Genomic DNA, 20,260 nt, shown 5'->3' on the forward strand with positions numbered 1-20,260 from the left:
CATATAAGAGTGAATGTTCGCTCTCTCGGCACCATTAGAGTCTGTGGCCCCGTCAGCACATTAATAGAAAATCCTGTTTTGTGGGGCTTCGGACGTAAGCCCCAACAGGACCAACCAAGTGTGAAAGCACCCTAAAGAAAATTAAAGTTTTTATTAAGCTTCAGCAGAGCTCATAAAATTCTCCTTTAGATATATTAAGGGAGGACTGTCACAAAGGACTACATAGCCGTACATTTTAAGAGTCAGTACACCAGTTTCTTGAGATCCAATAGACCTATTTAAAGAGTTATTCCCCAAATCTCCCATTATCCCCATACATACAGCTGCACTTGGCTTTCTCTAGGATCCTGAGCCCTGATCTGGGGGATTGTGGGGGTCCAGTGATCAATAAGTTGTCCCTTATACTTTGGATCAGAATAACCCTTTAATAGTGTATGCCTTTTAGTGACATATCCACTCTAATATAAAGAGAGGAAACTCCAAGTTATGTCCGAGTGACAGAAGCCCTTTTACAACGTTAGCCTATGAAGTTACCATGCACTCAGATTACATAAAATGTTAGGTATATTGAGCGTTGGACACGTATGTGATGAGAGTACGGCCGGCATATTGTGCAATCTGCACTCCACAGAACATGCAGTGTGTGTCAGCGCTGCATAACACAATGGCGTCACTTGGCCGGATGCCCAGATAACACTGTGTAAAGCACAGGAAAGACCAAAGCTTAGTAACCCTATCATTAGAAACATCACATGCCGCTCTATGTAAATACACATAGACAATACTGGGTTGTAAAACTGGAGCAGAAAATGATGTATTCACATGTCCCCTCTCCACACAGTATGGACGTCACTTATGGCCTTTAAAAGAGGTTTTCTGACGTATTCAATATTAGACCAGAGCTGGTGGTGGTGGATGGATAACATAAATCTGCCACATTGCACTACCGCCACACTACCAGCAGCAGCGATGTACCGGGGATGTCCTTACTGCACCACAATACACCATGATGTCCCCGACTAGTAGAGGACGTCATCATTGCAGGAAGGACCCGCGAGGGCAATTTCACCCAACTTTGTTTCACTTTTTAATTACTCAGAAAACCCTTTTTCTGATTTTGGAAATTACCCTTTGAGTGAATTCTGAGTTATTGCAGGAAGGGTCTTGTCATAGATCCAGCCCAGTTTGGTGCAGTGTGTAATTCTTGGGTTTACCTGTGGTGGCACTGTTTGGAAATTACACACTTGCTCCTACGTCCATCCACAGTTAGCAGGTGATTGCCGAGGTCCTGGAGCGGGAACATCTCTATTTATCAGTAATTAGGTTGTTAAATTAACTAAAGTCATTTTTTCTTTCAGGCATGGATGTTTTTAAAACAATAAAGGCAGGCACGCTTACTTTCCTTAACCCATGCGGATTCAGGTCTGTGCCATTTGTAAGACAACATGACAGCCGAAGCCTGGGATTGGCTGCATTGGTCAGATGACTAAAAACATATCAGCAGAGAAATATCCAATGACGCAATCTTCTAGTCACCTGACCGCTGCAGCCAATCACATGCTATAGTGTTGCCGTCTTCCAAATACTGTAGAACAGACACCAATTCTGGAGCTGCCAGCTGAAAGGTGAAAAACACAATGGAGCAACCACAAGCTCACCGGGTTGAGAAATTCCTAAAATAAGGGTGTCATGCATGTAGACTTCAGGCTGGTTTCCTGAGTAAGTGAACCGTGAAAAAATGGGAAAATCCAGCAAATGCAAAAGGCCTAGAACATCACATTTATTAGTAGGTTAAAACATGAAAGGGGAAAAAAAACGATAACGGTCGACGCATTTCGAGCTACACTAGCTCTTAATCATGACCATCATGAAAAACATCCATGCCGTCTATATGACAGCTCTGGCTTCACGGGGCCAGAAAAGGAAGGAGACAGAAGGAATGCCAGTAGGTGGGAAGGTGTATGCGAATGACTGGCCGTGACGCACCGAGCGCCGGTACTTGGGTTGAACAGTCATTCTGAGCTGACAGACTCCCTTTAGGCTGCAGGTTAATAACGTTACAATGGTGCCTGGCTGCATTACTGAAAGTGCAACTACCGGGAGAAAATGAACTTTATTCCTCCCAGGAGCTGACGGCTTTCAGTCATGGAGGTATGTAAGGAATGACAGCTCGCTCTTCACAGATACATTGTAGAGCCAGCTGTCAATCAAAGTGCCGGGTGTGCTGGTAGCCACTGCTGCTGATCATGACTGATGACCATATTTATGGGCCGAGTGCTGTGTGACAAAACCTGACCTCACGAGGACAGCACTAGGACCAAGGTCATTCAATAAGGCTGATCAGGCAAGGCTTTTTCTAAGTCAAGGATCGAAAAAATGCAGCATGCCCTAATCTCTTCTATACTTTGTGTAAGGGCTCATTCTCACATGCGAGAAATTCGGATGAGTCTCGCACGTCAATACCTGGCACTCAGGAGCGGCTGCATGTATTGCTACACGGCCACACGCTCCGATCCGGGTGCCAGATACTGACGTGCGAGACTCATCCTAAAACACACCAATTCAAGTCTATGGGTGTGCAAAAATATACAAAAAAAAAAAAAAAAGATCCCAAACAGATCATCTGTATAGCATCCAATACACGTAGTTCTGCACATTGCAAACTGAACGTGGCCTTGTACTGTTGCTGTATAAAATCTGATGACATACTGATAGAAATGATGGGCACATGGAGCGTGCCCAGATCACATCCGGAGGAAAGCGTTCTTTTTTTCATGGATTAGAATGAGACGATTATTTCTATGCTGGCGCAATCTAAGGGTCTGATAGAACTAACAGTCCACCGATCAGCAAGCCTGGGCCCCCGGCAGATGTGCAGTGGTCAGGTCACACTGGTCAGGTCACACTGGTCGGCTCACACTGGTCGGCCTTGTAGTGGAAATGCAGCTTTAGCCTTTCATCATTATGTGCCCATATATCGCCAGCATACTCCGCAGCGCTGTACAGACCGTCCCTCACAGCAGCTCCTATGGGCGCAGCCACTAATCACTGAGGCCCCAATTCTGCCAGATACCCCCATGACCCCTGCCCTGTGACACACGCCCCAGAGGTGCGCCCCCTGCCGGAAACCCGGCACACTGCACCACATGAGGCACTCGGACGGCTGCTGTGGAACTAGTGCTCCCAGAATGCACAGAGGTGATAAACCGCCCATCCCCCTGGGACCTGTAGTTCCACGGAAGTGTTTCACAGCTGCGCGGTTCTGCATTCCACCCCACAGCCGCGTCTGAGAGGCCCGAGGCCAGCAGCAGTCCGGCCGCTACCTCCTCAGGGAGACCCGGGCGGCGCAGGGACGGCACAAGAAACACAGACCTCTCCGCGGCGCTGCACACTCCGAGATCCCACCTCTTGTGTCAGGAAGAGCCGGCGCTTCCGTAGTGGGCTGCCCCGAGAATGACACTGCGCCGCTACCATAGCAACAGCAATGAGTGACAGGAGGCAAGGGGCGGGGCCATGGCGTTTGTAAACACAGAACACCGAAAACTTTATTGACACACGTGAGCTTAGGCAGAGGAAGACTGGCCAGAGCACGTGACCTCCCTCCTGGTGTGGTGGTGTTATGTCATCTGCCCTCACTTAAGATGGCGGAGAGCGCTTCTGTGTGTGCTGTCTGTACAGTGAGTGTGTGAACGGTTATGGCGCCGGATTTCTGCGGTCTGCGCCACTGTAAGTTGAAGTTTCGTTCTTCTGGGCCTTATTCAGACGTGCGTGTTTCATGTATGTGTGCTGTTAGCGGTTCATACAACACATGCCCATTACCATCAATGGGGCTGCTCACACGTTGGTCTTTTGCGGGCCGAGTGTCTGTGCAAAGTGTAGGTCCATGGCTATCACTGAGCGCACAACGGACGGGACTAAGGAGAGGAGAAGCTGTGATTATTTATCCACAGCTGGAAATCCCTGCTGTCACTGCATCCAAAACACGCGGGGCGTGTGTGTAATATCTGAGGGGTCAGGTCTGTCATTGTAGAATGGTCGAGAGCAGGCGATGGGTTAAATTAACCGAAAGACCCTATAAACCCCCGTAAACAGATGTCTGTCCAGCCTCTTATGGCTGTCCATCCCTGTGGTCGTCTCTGCCGGCTTGTGGCAGGAATCGTGTCCTGTATCATTTGTGCGACCTCTGCAGCCAATCACTGGCCTCGGCACATTACCCATGTGACTGCTGCAGCCAATCACTAGTTTTAACTAACAACGTAGCACTCTGTAGCGCTGTAACATGCAAACATGAAATATAGGACATTGGAATTGCATTAATGTACTAGGTAATAGGGAAAAAAACAAAGCCTATGAGATCTCAGAAATCTCATGCACACATTGGGTTTTTGTGTGATCAGTACTTTGTGCTTTGCTGTGTTTTTTTGAACATAGAGCATTCCACTTCTTTCAGCGTTTTTGCTGCATTTTTTCAGCGTTTTTTTTTAAACGCAACAAATTTGCACCTAAACCTGCGTTTTTGACGTGACGCAGCTTCTTTCCTGCCAAGAAGATCAGGTTTTGCTGCAGAAAAAAAAAGCAGCAAAAACGCCCTGTGTGATCTTACCCTATGTGGGAAGGTAAGGATCCTGGTGTAATTAAAACCGCCATATGCTGAGGGGCGGACTTCTCAGTCAGAGAGCCAGTATACAAATAAAAGACTGACCATCTCTTCCAAACAGAAAACAGGTGCTTACTAAGAGCATCCACGTCTATATACAGTACAGACCAAAACACACCTTCTCATTTAACCCCTTAATCCCATATGACGTACTATCCCGTCAAGGTGACCTGGGACTTAATTCCCAGTGACGGGATAGTACGTCATATGCGATCGGCCGCGCTCACGGGGGGAGCGCGGCCGGGTGTCAGCTGACTATCGCAGCTGACATCCGGCACTATGTGCCAGGAACGGTCACGGACCGCCCCCGGCACATTAACCCCTGGCACACTGCGATCAAACATGATCGCAGTGTTCCGGTGGTACAGGGAAGCATCGCGCAGGGAGGGGGCTCCCTGCATGCTTCCGTGAGACCCTCGATACAAGGCGATGTGCTCACCTTGTACCGAGCGTCTCCTCCCTGCAGGCCCCGGATCCAAAATGGCCGCGGGGCTACTTCCGGGTCCTGCATGGAGGTGGCTTACCAAGTGCCTGCTCAGAGCAGGCGCTGGTAAGCCTGCAGCGCTGTAAGTCAGATCGCTGATCTGACACAGTGCTGTGCAAAGTGTCAGATCAGCGATCTGACCCTATAGTGTGATGTCCCCCCTGGGACAAATTAAAAAAATTTTTTTTAAATGTGTAAAAAAATAAAATTCCTAATTAAAGAAAAAAATATATATATATTGTTCCCATAAATACATTTCTTTATCTAAATAAAAATAACAAAACAATAAAAGTACACATATTTAGTATCACCGCATCCGTAACAACCCGACCTATAAAACTGTCCCACTAGTTAACCCCTTCAGTGAACACCGTAAAAAAAAAAAAAAAGGCAAAAACCAACGATTTGTTATCATACTTCCGAACAAAAAGTGGAATAACATGCAATCAAAAATACAGATATAAATAACCATGGTACCGCTGAAAACATAATCTTGTCCCGCAAAAAACGAGCCGCCGTACAGCATCATCAGCAAAAAAATAAATGTTATAGTCCTCAGAATAACGCGATGCAAAAATAATTATTTTTTCTATAAAATAGTTTTTATCGTATAAAAGCGTCAAATCATAAAAAAATTATGGAAATGAGGTATTGCTGTAAACGTACTGACCCGAAGAATAAAACTGCTTTATCCAGTTTACCAAACGTGGAACGGTATAAACGCCTCCCCCCCCCCAAAAGAAATTCATGAATAGCTGGTTTTTGGTCATTCTGCCTCACAAAAATCGGAATAAAAAGCGATCAAAAAATGTCACATGCCCAAAAATGGTACCAATAAAAACGTCAACTCGTCCCGCAAAAAACAAGACCTCACATGACTCTGTGGACCAAAATATGGAAAAATTATAGGTCTCAAAATGTGGTAACGCAAAAAATATTTTTTGCAATAAAAAGCGTCTTTTAGTGTGTGACAGCTGTCAATCATAAAAATCCGCTAAAAAACCCGCTATAAAAGTAAATCAAACCCCCCTTCATCACCCCTTTAGTTAGGGAAACATAAAAAAATTAAAAAAAAATGTATTTATTTCCATTTTCCCATTAGGGTTAGGGCTGGGGTTAGGGTTGGGGCTAGTTTTAGGGCTACAGCTAGGGTTAGGGCTACAGTTAGGGTTGGGGCTAAAGTTAGGGTTAGGGCTGGGGCTAAAGTTAGGGTTAGGGTTGGGGCTACAGTTAGGGTTGGGGCTAAAGTTAGGGTTAGGGTTGGGGCTAAAGTTAGGGTTAGGATTGGGGCTAAAGTTAGGGTTAGGGCTAAAGTTAGGGTTAGGGTTTGGATTACATTTACATTTGGGGTTAGGGTTATGGTTGGGATTAGGGTTAAGGGTGTGTTTGGGATAGGTTTTCAGTTAGAGTTGCGAGTTTCCACTGTTTAGGCACATCAGGGCTCTCCAAACGCGACATGGCGTCTGATCTCAATTCCTGCCAATTTTGCGTTGAAAAAGTAAAACAGTGCTCCATCCCTTCCAAGCTCTCCCATGCACCAAAACAGGGGTTTACCCCAACATATGGGGCATCAGCATACAAATTGGACAACAACTATTGGGGTCCAATTTCTCTTGTTACCCTTGGGAAAATAAAAATTTTGGGGGCTAAAAAAACATTTTTGTGGGAAAAAAAGTAATTTTTATTTTCACGGCTCTGCGTTATAAACTGTAGTGAAACACTTGTTGGTTCAAAGTTCTCACAACACATCTAGATAAGTTCCTTGGGGGGTCTAGTTTCCAATATGGGGTCACTTGTGGGGGGTTTCTACTGTTTAGGTACATTAGGGGCTCTGCAAACGCAATGTGACGCCTGCAGACCAATCCATCTAAGTCTGCATTCCAAATGGCCTCCTTCCCTTCCGAGCTCTGCCATGCGACCAAACAGTGGGTCCCCCCCCCCCCCCCCCACAAATGGGGTATCAGCGTATTCAGGACAAATTGAATAACAACTTTTGGGGTCGAATTTCTCCTGTTACCCTTGGGAAAATACAAAACTGGGGGCTAAAAAATTATTTTTGTGAAAAAAAAAAGAATTTTTATTTTCACAGCTCTTCGTTATAAACTGTAGTGAAACACTTGGGGGTTCAAAGCTGTCAAAACACATCTAGATAAGTTCCTTAGGGGGGTCTACTTTCCAAAATGGTGTCACTTGTGGGGGGGTTTCAATGTTTAGGCACATCAGGGGCTCTCCAAACGTGACATGGTGTCCCATCTCAATTCCAGTCAATTTTGCATTGAAAAGTCAAATGGCGCTCCTTCCCTTCCGAGCTCTGCCATGCGCCCAAACAGTGGTTTACCCCCACATATGGGGTATCGGCGTACTCAGGACAAATGGCACAACAACTTTTGGAGTCCAATTTCTTCTCTTACCCTTGGGAAAATAAAAAATTTGGGGTGAAAATATCATATTTGTGAAAAAATATGATTTTTTATTTTGACGGCTCTGCATTATAAACTTCTGTGAAGCACTTGGTGGGTTAAAGTGCTCACCACACATCGAGATAAGTTCCTTAGGGGGTCTACTTTCCAAAATGGTGTCACTTGTGGGAGGTTTCAATGTTTAGGCACATCAGGGGCTCTCCAAACGCAACATGGCATCCCATCTCAATTCCAGTCAATTTTGCATTGAAACGTCAAACGGCGCTCCTTCCCTTCCGAGCTCTGCCATGCACCCACACAGTGATTTACCCCCACATATGGGGTATAAGCGTACTCAGAACAAATTGTACAACAACTTTTGGGGTCTATTTTCTCCTGTTACCCTTGGTAAAATAAAACAAATTGGAGCTTAAGTAAATTTTTTGTGAAAAAAAGTTAAATGTTCATTTTTTTTTTTAAACATTCCAAAAATGCCTGTAAAACACCTGAAGGGTTAATAAACTTCTTGAATGTGGTTTTGAGCACCTTGAGGGGTGCAGTTTTTAGAATGGTGTCACACTTGGTTATTTTCTATCATATAGACCCCTCAAATGACTTCAAATGTGATGTTGTCCCTAAATAATATTGGTGTTGTAAAAATGAGAAATTGCTGGTCAACTTTTAACCCTTATAACTCCCTAACAAAAAAAAAATTTTGGTTCCAAAATTGTGCTGATGTAAAGTAGACATGTGGGAAATGTTACTTATTAATTATTTTGTGTGACATATCTCTGTGATTTAAGGGCATAAAAATTCAAATTTGGAAAATTGCAAAATTTTCAAAATTTTCCATTTTTTTCACAAATAAACAAGTTATATTGAAGAAATTTTACCACTATCATGAAGTACAATGTGTCACGAGAAAACAATGTCAGAATCGCCAAGATCCATTGAAGCGTTCCAGAGTTATAACCTCATAAAGGGACAGTGGTCAGAATTGTAGAAATTGGCCTGTCATTAACGTGCAAACCACCCTTGGGGCTTAAGGGGTTAAAGATCTTTCTGTGTTTTTATGACTATGAAAATTGTACATTCACACTGAAGGCATCAAAACTATGAATTAACACATGTGGAATTATATACTTAAAGGGAACCTGTCACCCCCAAAATCGAAGATGAGCTAAGCCCACCAGCATCAGGGGCTTATCTACAGCATTCTGGAATGCTGTAGATAAGCCCCAATGTATCCTGAAAGATGAGAAAAAGAGGTTATATTATACTCACCCAGGGGCAGTCCCACTGCGGTCCAGTCTGATGAGCGTCTCGGTCCTGTCCGGGGCCTCCCATCTTATGATGACGTCCTCTTCTTGTATTCACGCTGCGACTCCGGGAAAGGTCAGAGAGGCCCGGCACCTGCATACTGCAGTACTTTGCTCTGACCTCAGCAGGGCAGACAAAGTACGCCTGCGCCGGAGCCGCAGCGTGAAGACAAGAAGAGGACGTCATCCTATGAAGATAGGAGGCCCTGGACTGCGACTTGGATCGGACCGCCCACCCAGGTGAGTATAATCTAACCTCTTTTTCTCATCTTTCAGGATACATCTGGGGCTTGTATACAGCATTCCATAATGCTGTAGATAATCCCCTGATGCTGGTAGGCTTAGCTCATCTTCAATTTTGGGGGTGACAGGTTCCCTTTAACAAAAAAGTGTGTAAAAACTGAAATTATGTCTTATATTCTAGGTTCTTCAAAGTAGCCACCTTTTGCTTTGATGACTGCTTTGCACACTCTTGGCATTCTCTTGATGAGCTTCAAGAGGTAGTCACCGGGAATGGTCTTTCAACAATCTTGAAGGAGTTCCCAGAGATGCTTAGCACTTGTTGGCCCTTTTGCCTTCACTCTGTGGTCCAGCTCACCCCAAACCATCTCGATTGGGTTCAGGTCTGGTGACTGTGGAGGCCAGGTCATCTGGCGTAGCACCCCATCACTCTCCTTCTTGGTCAAATAGCTCTTACACAGCCTGGAGGTGTGTTTGGGGTCATTATCCTGTTGAAATATAAATGATGGTCCAACTAAGCGCAAACCGGATGGAATAGCATGCCGCTGCAAGATGCTGTGGTAGCCATGCTGATTCCGTATGCCTTCAATTTTGAATAAATCCCCAACAGTGTCTCCAGCAAAGCTCCCCCACACCATCACACCTCCTCCATGCTTCACGGTGGGAACCAGGCATGTAGAGTCCCTCCGTTCACCTTTTCTGCGTCACACAAAGACACGGTGGTGGGAACCAAAGATCTCAAATTTGAACTCATCAGACCAAAGCACAGATTTCCACTGGTCTAATGTCCATTCCTTGTGTTCTTTAGCCCAAACAAGTCTCTTCTGCTTGTTGCCTGTCCTTAGCAGTGGTTTCCTAGCAGCTATTTCACCATCAAGGCCTGCTGCACAAATTTATTTAATCGTATGAACATATATTTAAACATCATATAAGAAAAAATAAACGATAAACAGTGATTGAGAAGAACAAAGGAACAGAAATCAGAGTCGGATATCAAAGTTTTCTATGTATGCAATAATATTGTCATTTCCAGTATAGAAATCATTCTTGTCACCAGTATAAGATCTGAGGGGACATTCCTCAACAATGTGCTGAATTGTTTGACGGTCAGCTCCACAGTCACAGGCAGGAGAGTCAGATTTTCGCCGCTTATGCATAAGATCTGCACAGACACCAAAGTTTGTTCTGATACAATTCAAAGTGACCCAGGTTTTCCTTGGCAGATTGAAGCCTGGTGGTGGATTTTACCTGCTGCACAAACTCTGCTCTTAAGGGCTTGTCTCCACTTGCAAGAAACACGTCCGTATCTCGCATGTGGAAACCAAGCTCTGGCGCCGGCACTTTGGAGCGGAGCGTGCAGCTCCATGTGTTCCTATGCGGCCGCACGCTCCGCTCTGGAGTGCCGGCGCCACAGCTTGGTTTCCACATGCGAGATACGGACGTGTTTCTCGCAAATGGAATCAAGCCCTAACAGTTGTTGTAGAGATGTGTCTGCTGCTAGAACTCTGTGTGGCATTGACCTGGTCTCTAATCTGAGCTGCTGTTAACCTGTGATTTCTGAGGCTGGTGACTTGGATAAACTTATCCTCAGAGGCAGAGGTGACTCTTGGTCTTCATTTCCTGGGGCGGTCCTCATGTGAGCCAGTTTCTTTGTAGCGCTTGATGGTTTTTGCCACTGCATTTGGGGACACTTTCAAAGTTTTTCCAATTTTTCGGACTGACTGACCTTCATTTCTTCAAGTAATGATGGCCACTCGTTTTTACTTAGCTGCTTTTTTCTTGCCATAATACAAATTCTAACAGTCTATTCAGTAGGACTATCAGCTGTGTATCCACCAGACTTCTGCATAACACAACTGATGGTCCCAACCCCATTTATAAGGCAAGAAATCCCACTCATTAAACCTGACAGGGCACACCTGTGAAGTGAAAACCATTCCCGGTGACTACCTCTTGAAGCTCATCAAGAGAATGCCAAGAGTGTGCAAAGCAGTCATCAAAGCAAAAGGTGGCTACTTTGAAGAACCTAGAATATAAGACATAATTTCAGTTGTTTCACACTTTTTTGTTAAGTATATAATTCCACATGTGTTAATTCATAGTTTTGATGCCTTCAGTGTGAATGTACAATTTTCATAGTCATGAAAATACAGAAAAATCTTTAAATGAGAAGGTGTGTCCAAACTTTTAGTCTGTACTGTATATATTACTAACTAAGGCTACTTTCACACTAGCGTCGTGCACTGCACGTCGCTATGCGTCGTTTTGTAGAAAAAACGCATCCTGCAAAAGTGCTTGCAGGATGCGTTTTTTCTCCATAGACTTGCATTAGCGACGCAGTGCGACGCATTGCCACACGTCGCAACCGTCGTGCGACAGTTGTGTCGGTCCGTCGCCACCAAAAAAGTTGCATGTAACGTTTTTGGTGCGTCGAGACCGTCTTTTCCGATCGCGCATGCGCAGCCGGAATTCCGCCCCCGCCTCCTCGCACATCACAATGGGGCAGCGGATGCATTGAAAAACAGCATCCGCTGCCCCCGTTGTGCGGCGCGTTCACTGCTTGCGTCGATACGTCGCAACGACGCAATTCGTCGTGCATCGTACGACGCTAGTGTGAAAGTAGCCTATGTTGCACTCTAGCACTATAACATGCAAACATGAAATATTTGTATTCTGGCTCTGAGCCCTCCACCAATCATCATGTGGCAGTTCTGATCACAGAAGGATCCTACCTACCAATATAAATGTAGGCTCTCAGCCCAGTAGAGGATTTGCATTATGGCCCCCTTCACACGTCTGTTTTTCATGTCCGTATGTGGTCCTTTTTTTTTTTCTTTTTAAGGACTGCAAATACAGTCATGCACACACCCATTGTATTCAATGGTGGTGTGTTATGACCCCAATGGCGAGGGTCTCAGAGGTACGTGGAAGTCTGCAGAATACAAAAATCCAGCTCATAGGGCAGTGGTAACTGGGTTGACCATATATCTACTCCTAACGCCAACACTAGAAGTAGCCGGGGATCATTCCTACGTTGATTCTAGATGACACGCTCCAGCCGGAGAATCTAGCTACCCCTAGTAGAGGAAAACAAAAGACCTTTCTTGCCTCCAGAGAAGGGGACCCCAAAGCTGGATAGAAGCCCCCCACAAATAATAACGGTGAGGTAAGAGGAAATGACAAACACAGAAATGAACCAGGTTTAGCACAGAGAGGCCCGCTTACTGATAGCAGAATAAAGAAAGATAACTTATATGGTCAACAAAAACCCTATCAAAATCCACACTGGAAATTCAAGAACCCCCGAACCGTCTAACGGTCCGGGGGGAGAACACCAGCCCCCTAGAGCTTCCAGCAAAGGTCAGGATATAGATTTGGAACAAGCTGGACAAAAATACAAAACCAAAACAAATAGCAAAAAGCAAAAGGCAGACTTAGCTGATATAACTGGAACCAGGATCAGTAGACAAGAGCACAGCAGACTAGCTCTGATAACTACGTTGCCAGGCATTGAACTGAAGGTCTAGGGAGCTTATATAGCAACACCCCTAACTAACGACCCAGGTGCGGATAAAAGGAATGACAGAAAAACCAGAGTCAAAAAACTAGTAACCACTAGAGGGAGCAAAAAGCAAATTCACAACAGTACCCCCCCCTTAGTGAGGGGTCACCGAACCCTCACCACGACCACCAGGGCGATCAGGATGAGCGGCATGAAAGGCACGAACTAAATCGGCCGCATGAACATCAGAGGCGACCACCCAGGAATTATCCTCCTGACCATAGCCCTTCCACTTGACCAGGTACTGAAGCCTCCGCCTGGAGAGGCGAGAATCCAAGATCTTCTCCACCACGTACTCCAACTCGCCCTCAACCAACACCGGAGCAGGAGGCTCAGCAGAAGGAACTACAGGCACAATGTACCGCCGCAACAAGGACCTATGAAATACATTGTGAATAGCAAACGACACAGGAAGATCCAGACGAAAAGATACAGGATTAAGGATTTCCAATATCTTGTAAGGCCCAATAAAACGAGGTTTAAATTTGGGAGAGGAGACCTTCATAGGAACAAAGCGGGAAGAAAGCCATACCAAATCCCCAACGCGTAGTCGGGGACCCACACCGCGGCGGCGGTTGGCAAAGCGCTGAGCCCTCTCCTGTGACAACTTCAAGTTGTCCACCACATGATTCCAGATCCGCTGCAACGTATCTACCACAGAATCCACCCCAGGACAGTCAGAAGGCTCCACATGACCCGAAGAAAAGCGAGGATGGAAACCAGAGTTGCAGAAAAAAGGCGAAACCAAGGTGGCGGAACTAGCCCGATTATTAAGGGCAAACTCAGCCAACGGCAAGAATGTCACCCAATCGTCCTGATCAGCAGAGACAAAACACCTCAAATAAGCCTCCAAAGTCTGATTGGTTCGCTCCGTCTGTCCATTAGTCTGAGGATGGAAAGCAGACGAAAACGACAAATCAATGCCCATCCTACTACAAAAGGATCGCCAGAACCTAGAAACGAACTGGGATCCTCTGTCTGACACAATATTCTCAGGGATGCCGTGCAAACGAACCACGTTCTGGAAAAACACAGGAACCAGATCGGAAGAGGAAGGCAGCTTAGGCAAAGGAACCAAATGGACCATCTTGGAGAAGCGATCACATATCACCCAGATAACGGACATGCCCTGAGATAGCGGAAGATCAGAAATTAAATCCATGGAGATATGTGTCCAAGGTCTCTTCGGGACAGGCAAGGGCAAGAGCAAACCGCTGGCACGAGAACAGCAAGGCTTAGCTCGAGCACAAGTCCCACAGGACTGCACAAATGACCGCACATCCCTTGACAAGGAAGGCCACCAAAAGGACCTGGCCACCAGATCTCTGGTGCCAAAAATTCCCGGGTGACCTGCCAACACCGAGGAATGAACCTCGGAAATGACTCTGCTGGTCCATTTATCCGGGACAAACAGTCTGTCAGGTGGACAAGACTCAGGCCTATCAGCCTGAAATCTCTGCAACACACGTCGCTGATCCGGAGAAATAGCTGACAAGATAACTCCATCTTTAAGAATACCAACAGGATCAGCGACTCCAGGAGCATCAGGCACAAAGCTCCTAGAAAGAGCATCGGCCTTCACATTCTTTGAACCTGGTAAATACGAGACAACAAAATCAAAGCGGGAGAAAAACAATGACCAGCGGGCCTGTCTCGGATTAAGGCGTTTAGCAGACTCGAGATACATCAGATTTTTGTGATCAGTCAAGACCACCACACGATGCTTAGCACCCTCGAGCCAATGACGCCACTCCTCAAATGCCCATTTCATGGCCAACAACTCCCGATTGCCCACATCATAATTTCGCTCGGCAGGCGAAAACTTCCTAGAGAAAAAGGCACAAGGTTTCATAACAGAGCAACCAGGGCCTCTCTGCGACAAAACGGCCCCTGCTCCAATCTCTGAAGCATCCACCTCAACCTGAAAGGGAAGTGAGACATCGGGCTGGCACAAAACAGGCGCCGAAGTAAACCGGCGCTTCAACTCCTGGAAAGCCTCCACGGCAGCAGGAGCCCAGTTAGCTACATCGGAGCCCTTCTTGGTCATATCCGTCAACGGTTTCACAATGCTAGAAAAATTAGCGATAAAACGACGGTAGAAGTTAGCGAAACCCAAGAACTTCTGAAGACTCTTAACCGACGAGGGCTGAGTCCAATCAAGAATAGCTCGGACCTTGACTGGGTCCATCTCCACAGCAGAAGGGGAAAAAATTAACCCCAAAAAGGGAACCGTCTGTACACCAAAGAGACACTTTGAGCCCTTGACAAACAAAGAATTTTCACGCAAAATTTTAAAGACCAACCTGACCTGCTCCACATGCGAATCCCAATCATCAGAAAAAACCAAAATATCATCCAGATAAACAATCAAAAATTTATCCAGATACTTCCGGAAAATGTCATGCATAAAGGACTGAAAAACTGAAGGCGCATTGGAGAGCCCAAAAGGCATCACCAAGTACTCAAAATGACCTTCGGGCGTATTGAATGCGGTTTTCCATTCATCACCTTGCTTAATGCGCACAAGGTTGTACGCACCACGAAGGTCTATCTTGGTGAACCACTTGGCACCTTTAATCCGGGCAAACAAGTCAGACAACAGCGGTAAAGGATACTGAAATTTGACAGTGATCTTATTTAAAAGCCGATAATCAATACAAGGTCTCAAAGATCCGTCCTTTTTTGCCACAAAAAAGAATCCCGCACCAAGGGGGGAAGAAGACGGACGAATATGTCCTTTCTCCAGAGACTCCTTGATATATGAACGCATAGCGGTATGTTCAGGTACCGACAGATTAAACAGTCTTCCCTTAGGAAACTTACTGCCTGGGATCAAATCTATAGCACAGTCACAGTCCCTATGAGGAGGCAGTGCACTGGACTCAGACTCACTGAAGACATCCTGATAATCAGACAAATACTCCGGAACTTCCGAAGGCGTAGAAGAAGCAATAGACACAGGCAGGGAATCCCCATGAATACCACGACAGCCCCAACTTGAGACTGACATAGCCTTCCAGTCCAGGACTGGATTATGGGTCTGTAACCATGGCAGCCCTAAAACAACCAAATCATGCATTTTATGTAAAACCAGGAAACGTATCACCTCGCGGTGTTCAGGAGTCATGCACATGATAACCTGTGTCCAATACTGCGGTTTATTTGCTGCCAATGGCGTAGCATCAATACCCCTAAGAGGAATAGGATTTTCTAATGGTTCAAGAGTAAAACCACAGTGCTTAGCAAATGACAGATCCATAAGACTCAGGGCAGCACCTGAATCTACAAACGCCATGACAGGATAAGACGACAGTGAGCAAATCAAAGTTACAGACAGAATAAATTTAGGTTGCAAATTACCAACGGTGACAGGACTAACAACCTTAGCTATACGTTTAGAGCATGCTGAGATAACATGTGTAGAATCACCACAGTAGTAGCACAAGCCATTCCGGCGTCTATGAATTTTCCGCTCATTTCTAGTCAGGATTCTATCACATTGCATTAAATCAGGTGTCTGTTCAGACAACACCATGAGGGAATTTGCGGTTTTTCTATCACATTGCACCGAATTAGGTGTCTGTTCAGACAACACCATGAGGGAATTTGCGGTTTTGCGCTCCCGCAACCGCCGGTCAATTTGAATAGCCAGTGCCATAGTATCATTGAGACCTGTGGGAATGGGAAAACCCACCATAACATTCTTAATGGCTTCAGATAGGCCATTTCTAAAATTAGCGGCCAGTGCACACTCGTTCCAATGTGTCAGCACGGACCATTTCCGAAATTTTTGGCAATACACTTCAGCCTCGTCCTGCCCCTGAGACATAGCCAGCAAGGCCTTTTCTGCCTGAATCTCAAGATTGGGTTCCTCATAAAGTAAACCGAGCGCCAGAAAAAACGCATCAATATCAGCCAATGCCGGATCTCCTGGCGCCAGCGAAAAAGCCCAATCCTGAGGGTCGCCCCGTAAGAACGAAATAACTATTTTTACTTGCTGAGCAGAGTCTCCAGATGAACAAGGTCTCAGGGACAAAAACAATTTACAATTATTCACAAAATTCCTAAACTTAAACCTGTCTCCGGAAAACAGTTCAGGAATCGGTATTTTAGGTTCTGACCTAGGATTTCTGATAACATAGTCTTGTATGCCCTGCACACGAGTAGCCAGCTGGTCCACACTTGTAATCAAGGTCTGGACATTCATGTCTGCAGCAAGCATAGCCACTCTGAGGTAAAGGGGAAGAAGAAAGAAAAAAAAAAAAAAAACTCAGAATCTTCTTTCTTATAATCCCTCTTCTGCAACGCATTAAACATTTAATACTGGCCTGGCAAACTGTTATGACCCCAATGGCGAGGGTCTCAGAGGTACGTGGAAGTCTGCAGAATACAAAAATCCAGCTCATAGGGCAGTGGTAACTGGGTTGACCATATATCTACTCCTAACGCCAACACTAGAAGTAGCCGGGGATCATTCCTACGTTGATTCTAGATGACACGCTCCAGCCGGAGAATCTAGCTACCCCTAGTAGAGGAAAACAAAAGACCTTTCTTGCCTCCAGAGAAGGGGACCCCAAAGCTGGATAGAAGCCCCCCACAAATAATAACGGTGAGGTAAGAGGAAATGACAAACACAGAAATGAACCAGGTTTAGCACAGAGAGGCCCGCTTACTGATAGCAGAATAAAGAAAGATAACTTATATGGTCAACAAAAACCCTATCAAAATCCACACTGGAAATTCAAGAACCCCCGAACCGTCTAACGGTCCGGGGGGAGAACACCAGCCCCCTAGAGCTTCCAGCAAAGGTCAGGATATAGATTTGGAACAAGCTGGACAAAAATACAAAACCAAAACAAATAGCAAAAAGCAAAAGGCAGACTTAGCTGATATAACTGGAACCAGGATCAGTAGACAAGAGCACAGCAGACTAGCTCTGATAACTACGTTGCCAGGCATTGAACTGAAGGTCTAGGGAGCTTATATAGCAACACCCCTAACTAACGACCCAGGTGCGGATAAAAGGAATGACAGAAAAACCAGAGTCAAAAAACTAGTAACCACTAGAGGGAGCAAAAAGCAAATTCACAACAGTGGTGCACACGTCAGGTTTTTCTGCACAGACTGTATGAAAAACCCGCAGACATGTCAGTTTTTTATCAGCAGCACAAGCCGCAAAACGTCCCACACACATGTACACTGATGACATCTGTGTGTCGTGTACCGGCGCCTGGGTAAAGCCGTACAATTAGCACTTTTTCCAGGCTCCGTTTGCTGAAAACAGCTGATGATGGGAGTTGTATTCAGCGCCCGCTGGGTGCATCGTATGTAAAATTAAGAATTAAATTAAAAAATATTGGCATGGGCTCCCGCAAAATTTTGATAACCAACAGGGGGAAAGCCAACCACTGCGGGCTAATGTTACTAATCTGGGAAAGGGAACAATATCCCAAAGGGTTCCCAAGCTATCAATAACAGCTCACAGCTGTTTGCTTAGCCTTTACTGGTTAGTTTACAGGGTACTTCAGAAAAAAATGATGTAGGGTCCCCTATAAATTCTAACCAGCAAAGACTTAACAGACAATTGTGTGTTGATATTCATAGCCTGGGATGGGGCCAGGGATATTGGCCCCCTCTCAGGCTACCAACATCAGTCCTCAGCCACCCCAGAAATAGCACATCCATAAGATGTGTGAATTCTGGCGATTGGCCTCGCTCTTGCTGCTCGCCCTGGTGCGGTGGTAAGAGAAGTAAAAGGGTTGGGGTTGTCAGCTGACATCAAGTCCAGGATCTAGTAATGGAGAGGTATCTATAAGACTCCCCCATTACTAACCCAATAGTCTTATTGTGTCGAGAGAAAAAAAGCAACATCAAGAATAAAGTCTTGAATTGAAATACCCCCACCCTCATTTTCCCATTTATTACTGTAAAAATGAAAATAATAAACATATTCCTCACCTGTCCAATGCCATCTATTTGTCCCACGAAGAAGTCCAGCTCTCCTACATCTGGATTACATGGCTGAGCAGTGGCATGATGCAACCGCTGTGCCATGAATCCAGGAGACACTGGGCTGAGCAGTAAAGTCATAGAGGTTACCACCGGTCTCTGCCAGCTCCGTTAACTGTGAGCCGGTCGATGAACTTCGGCAACCTTCATGACATCACTGCAAGCACCGTGAGAATTTTCTCACGGTGATCTCATTGAGGTCACCACTGTTCATCGGCTGCTCACAATGAGCTGCCCGTGGGAACCGCAGCTTCAGTGACAATCCCCACATGTGTTGCAGCTGTCGAACAGCCACGAGACATGCAGCCGCGGGAACTCGAGCGTATTTTCGAGCACGCTGAATACACTCGGATAACACCTTATGAGAGCACGTTCGCTCATCACTGCTCATAAGTCTTAATTTGGCCAATGATGGAGTTGTGCGAGAGCTGTTTTTTTGGGGGGGCAAGACTTTAGTGGTTTCAATTTAGGGTGCATACGACTTTATGATCACTTTTTTTTCGATGATTGCAAACCTGCAATTGTGTGGGTTTTTTTTAATACAGTGTTTACCTTTTTATAGTTTAATTTATATTTTGACTAATTTATATTTTAAACTTATGCATGTCTTAATTATATACCGTATTTTTTTTCCCTCTCAGTGGGGACTCAATTTTGTGACCTGTTTTATCAATTCTACAAGACAATGCAAAAAGACATATCCTGTCTACATGGTTGCTGAAAAATCAGTTTCTAGTGGTCTGTCACGCAGCTTCAGCTTTCTTAATCGAGAAAATTGTTGGAGCCAGAAAGTATTGGAACAGGATCAATGGAGGATCGGTAAGATGAGGTTTTTTTTTTTTAACAGAATTCTTAGAGTGTGTGTGTGTTTTTTTTTTTAGATATATATAAAAATCAGTGACCAGATTATTCCCATAAAGGGAATGTGTCTTTAGAAAATGACCTATTGTTTAACCCCTTCACCCTGAATGATTTTTCGTTTTTTCCCTTTCTTCTTCCAAGAGCCATAAGCTTTTTTTTGTTTTTTACTTTTTCATCAATATAACTGTATGAGGACTTGTTTTTTGCAGAATGAGTTGTACTTTTGAATGACGCCATTCATTTTACTATGTAGTATACTGGAATATGGAAAAAAAATTCTAAGTGCGGAGAAATTTGTGTTTTGGGTTTATTTGCTATGTTCACTATATGTTAAAACTAACATGGCAATATGATTTCTCTAGGCTAGTATGAGTACGTACATACCTAACATGTAGTATAGGTTTTTGTTTTGTTTTTTTTAAGTGTTGAAAAAAAAATTGGAAATTTGTATGATTTTTTTTATTTTTGCTTTTGTAGCCATTCTCCAATATTGGTAGAGTTTTAATTTTTCTGGCTATGGGGATGTGTGAGGACTTATTTTTTGTGCCCTGAGCTGACATTTTTACTGATACCATTTTGGGGTAGATATGATGTTTTCATCGCCTTTTATTGCAATGTTGCGGTGGCCAGACGTTTTTAATTTTTTTATTTTACACTGTTTACCTATATGATTAATTTATTTCATCTTTTTAATGCCTCTACCCTTTTTTCCTCTATCCTCCTACTTGT

At 44.9% G+C, this 20,260-nt stretch overlaps 2 protein-coding genes across 6 annotated transcripts in view; one reads left to right on the forward strand and one right to left on the reverse strand.

Moving 5' to 3' along the window:
* Positions 1–3,510, reverse strand: part of CAB39L (calcium binding protein 39 like) — a 112,309-nt gene extending 108,799 nt beyond the window's left edge. The window contains exon 1 of one of the 2 annotated variants that reach the window (XM_077298079.1): positions 3,373–3,510. The gene's annotated coding sequence lies outside the window, so the exon portion shown is untranslated. Of the gene's footprint in view, positions 1–3,225 lie in introns of both variants that reach the window. The other variant, XM_077298082.1, reaches the window with a different exon arrangement.
* Positions 3,511–3,571: 61 nt separating this feature from the next.
* Positions 3,572–20,260, forward strand: part of SETDB2 (SET domain bifurcated histone lysine methyltransferase 2) — a 115,354-nt gene continuing 98,665 nt past the window's right edge. For 2 of the 4 annotated variants that reach the window (XM_077298088.1, XM_077298089.1), the window contains exons 1-2: positions 3,573–3,726; positions 19,312–19,489. In XM_077298088.1, coding sequence (XP_077154203.1) covers positions 19,479–19,489 — 11 coding nt within the window. In that variant the 5' untranslated portion in view covers positions 3,573–3,726; positions 19,312–19,478. Of the gene's footprint in view, positions 3,727–19,311; positions 19,490–20,260 lie in introns of all 4 variants that reach the window. The other 2 variants (XM_077298091.1, XM_077298090.1) reach the window with 2 other exon arrangements.

The sequence above is a fragment of the Ranitomeya variabilis genome, chromosome 3, assembly GCF_051348905.1.
Source record: "Ranitomeya variabilis isolate aRanVar5 chromosome 3, aRanVar5.hap1, whole genome shotgun sequence".
NCBI lineage: Eukaryota > Metazoa > Chordata > Amphibia > Anura > Dendrobatidae > Ranitomeya > Ranitomeya variabilis.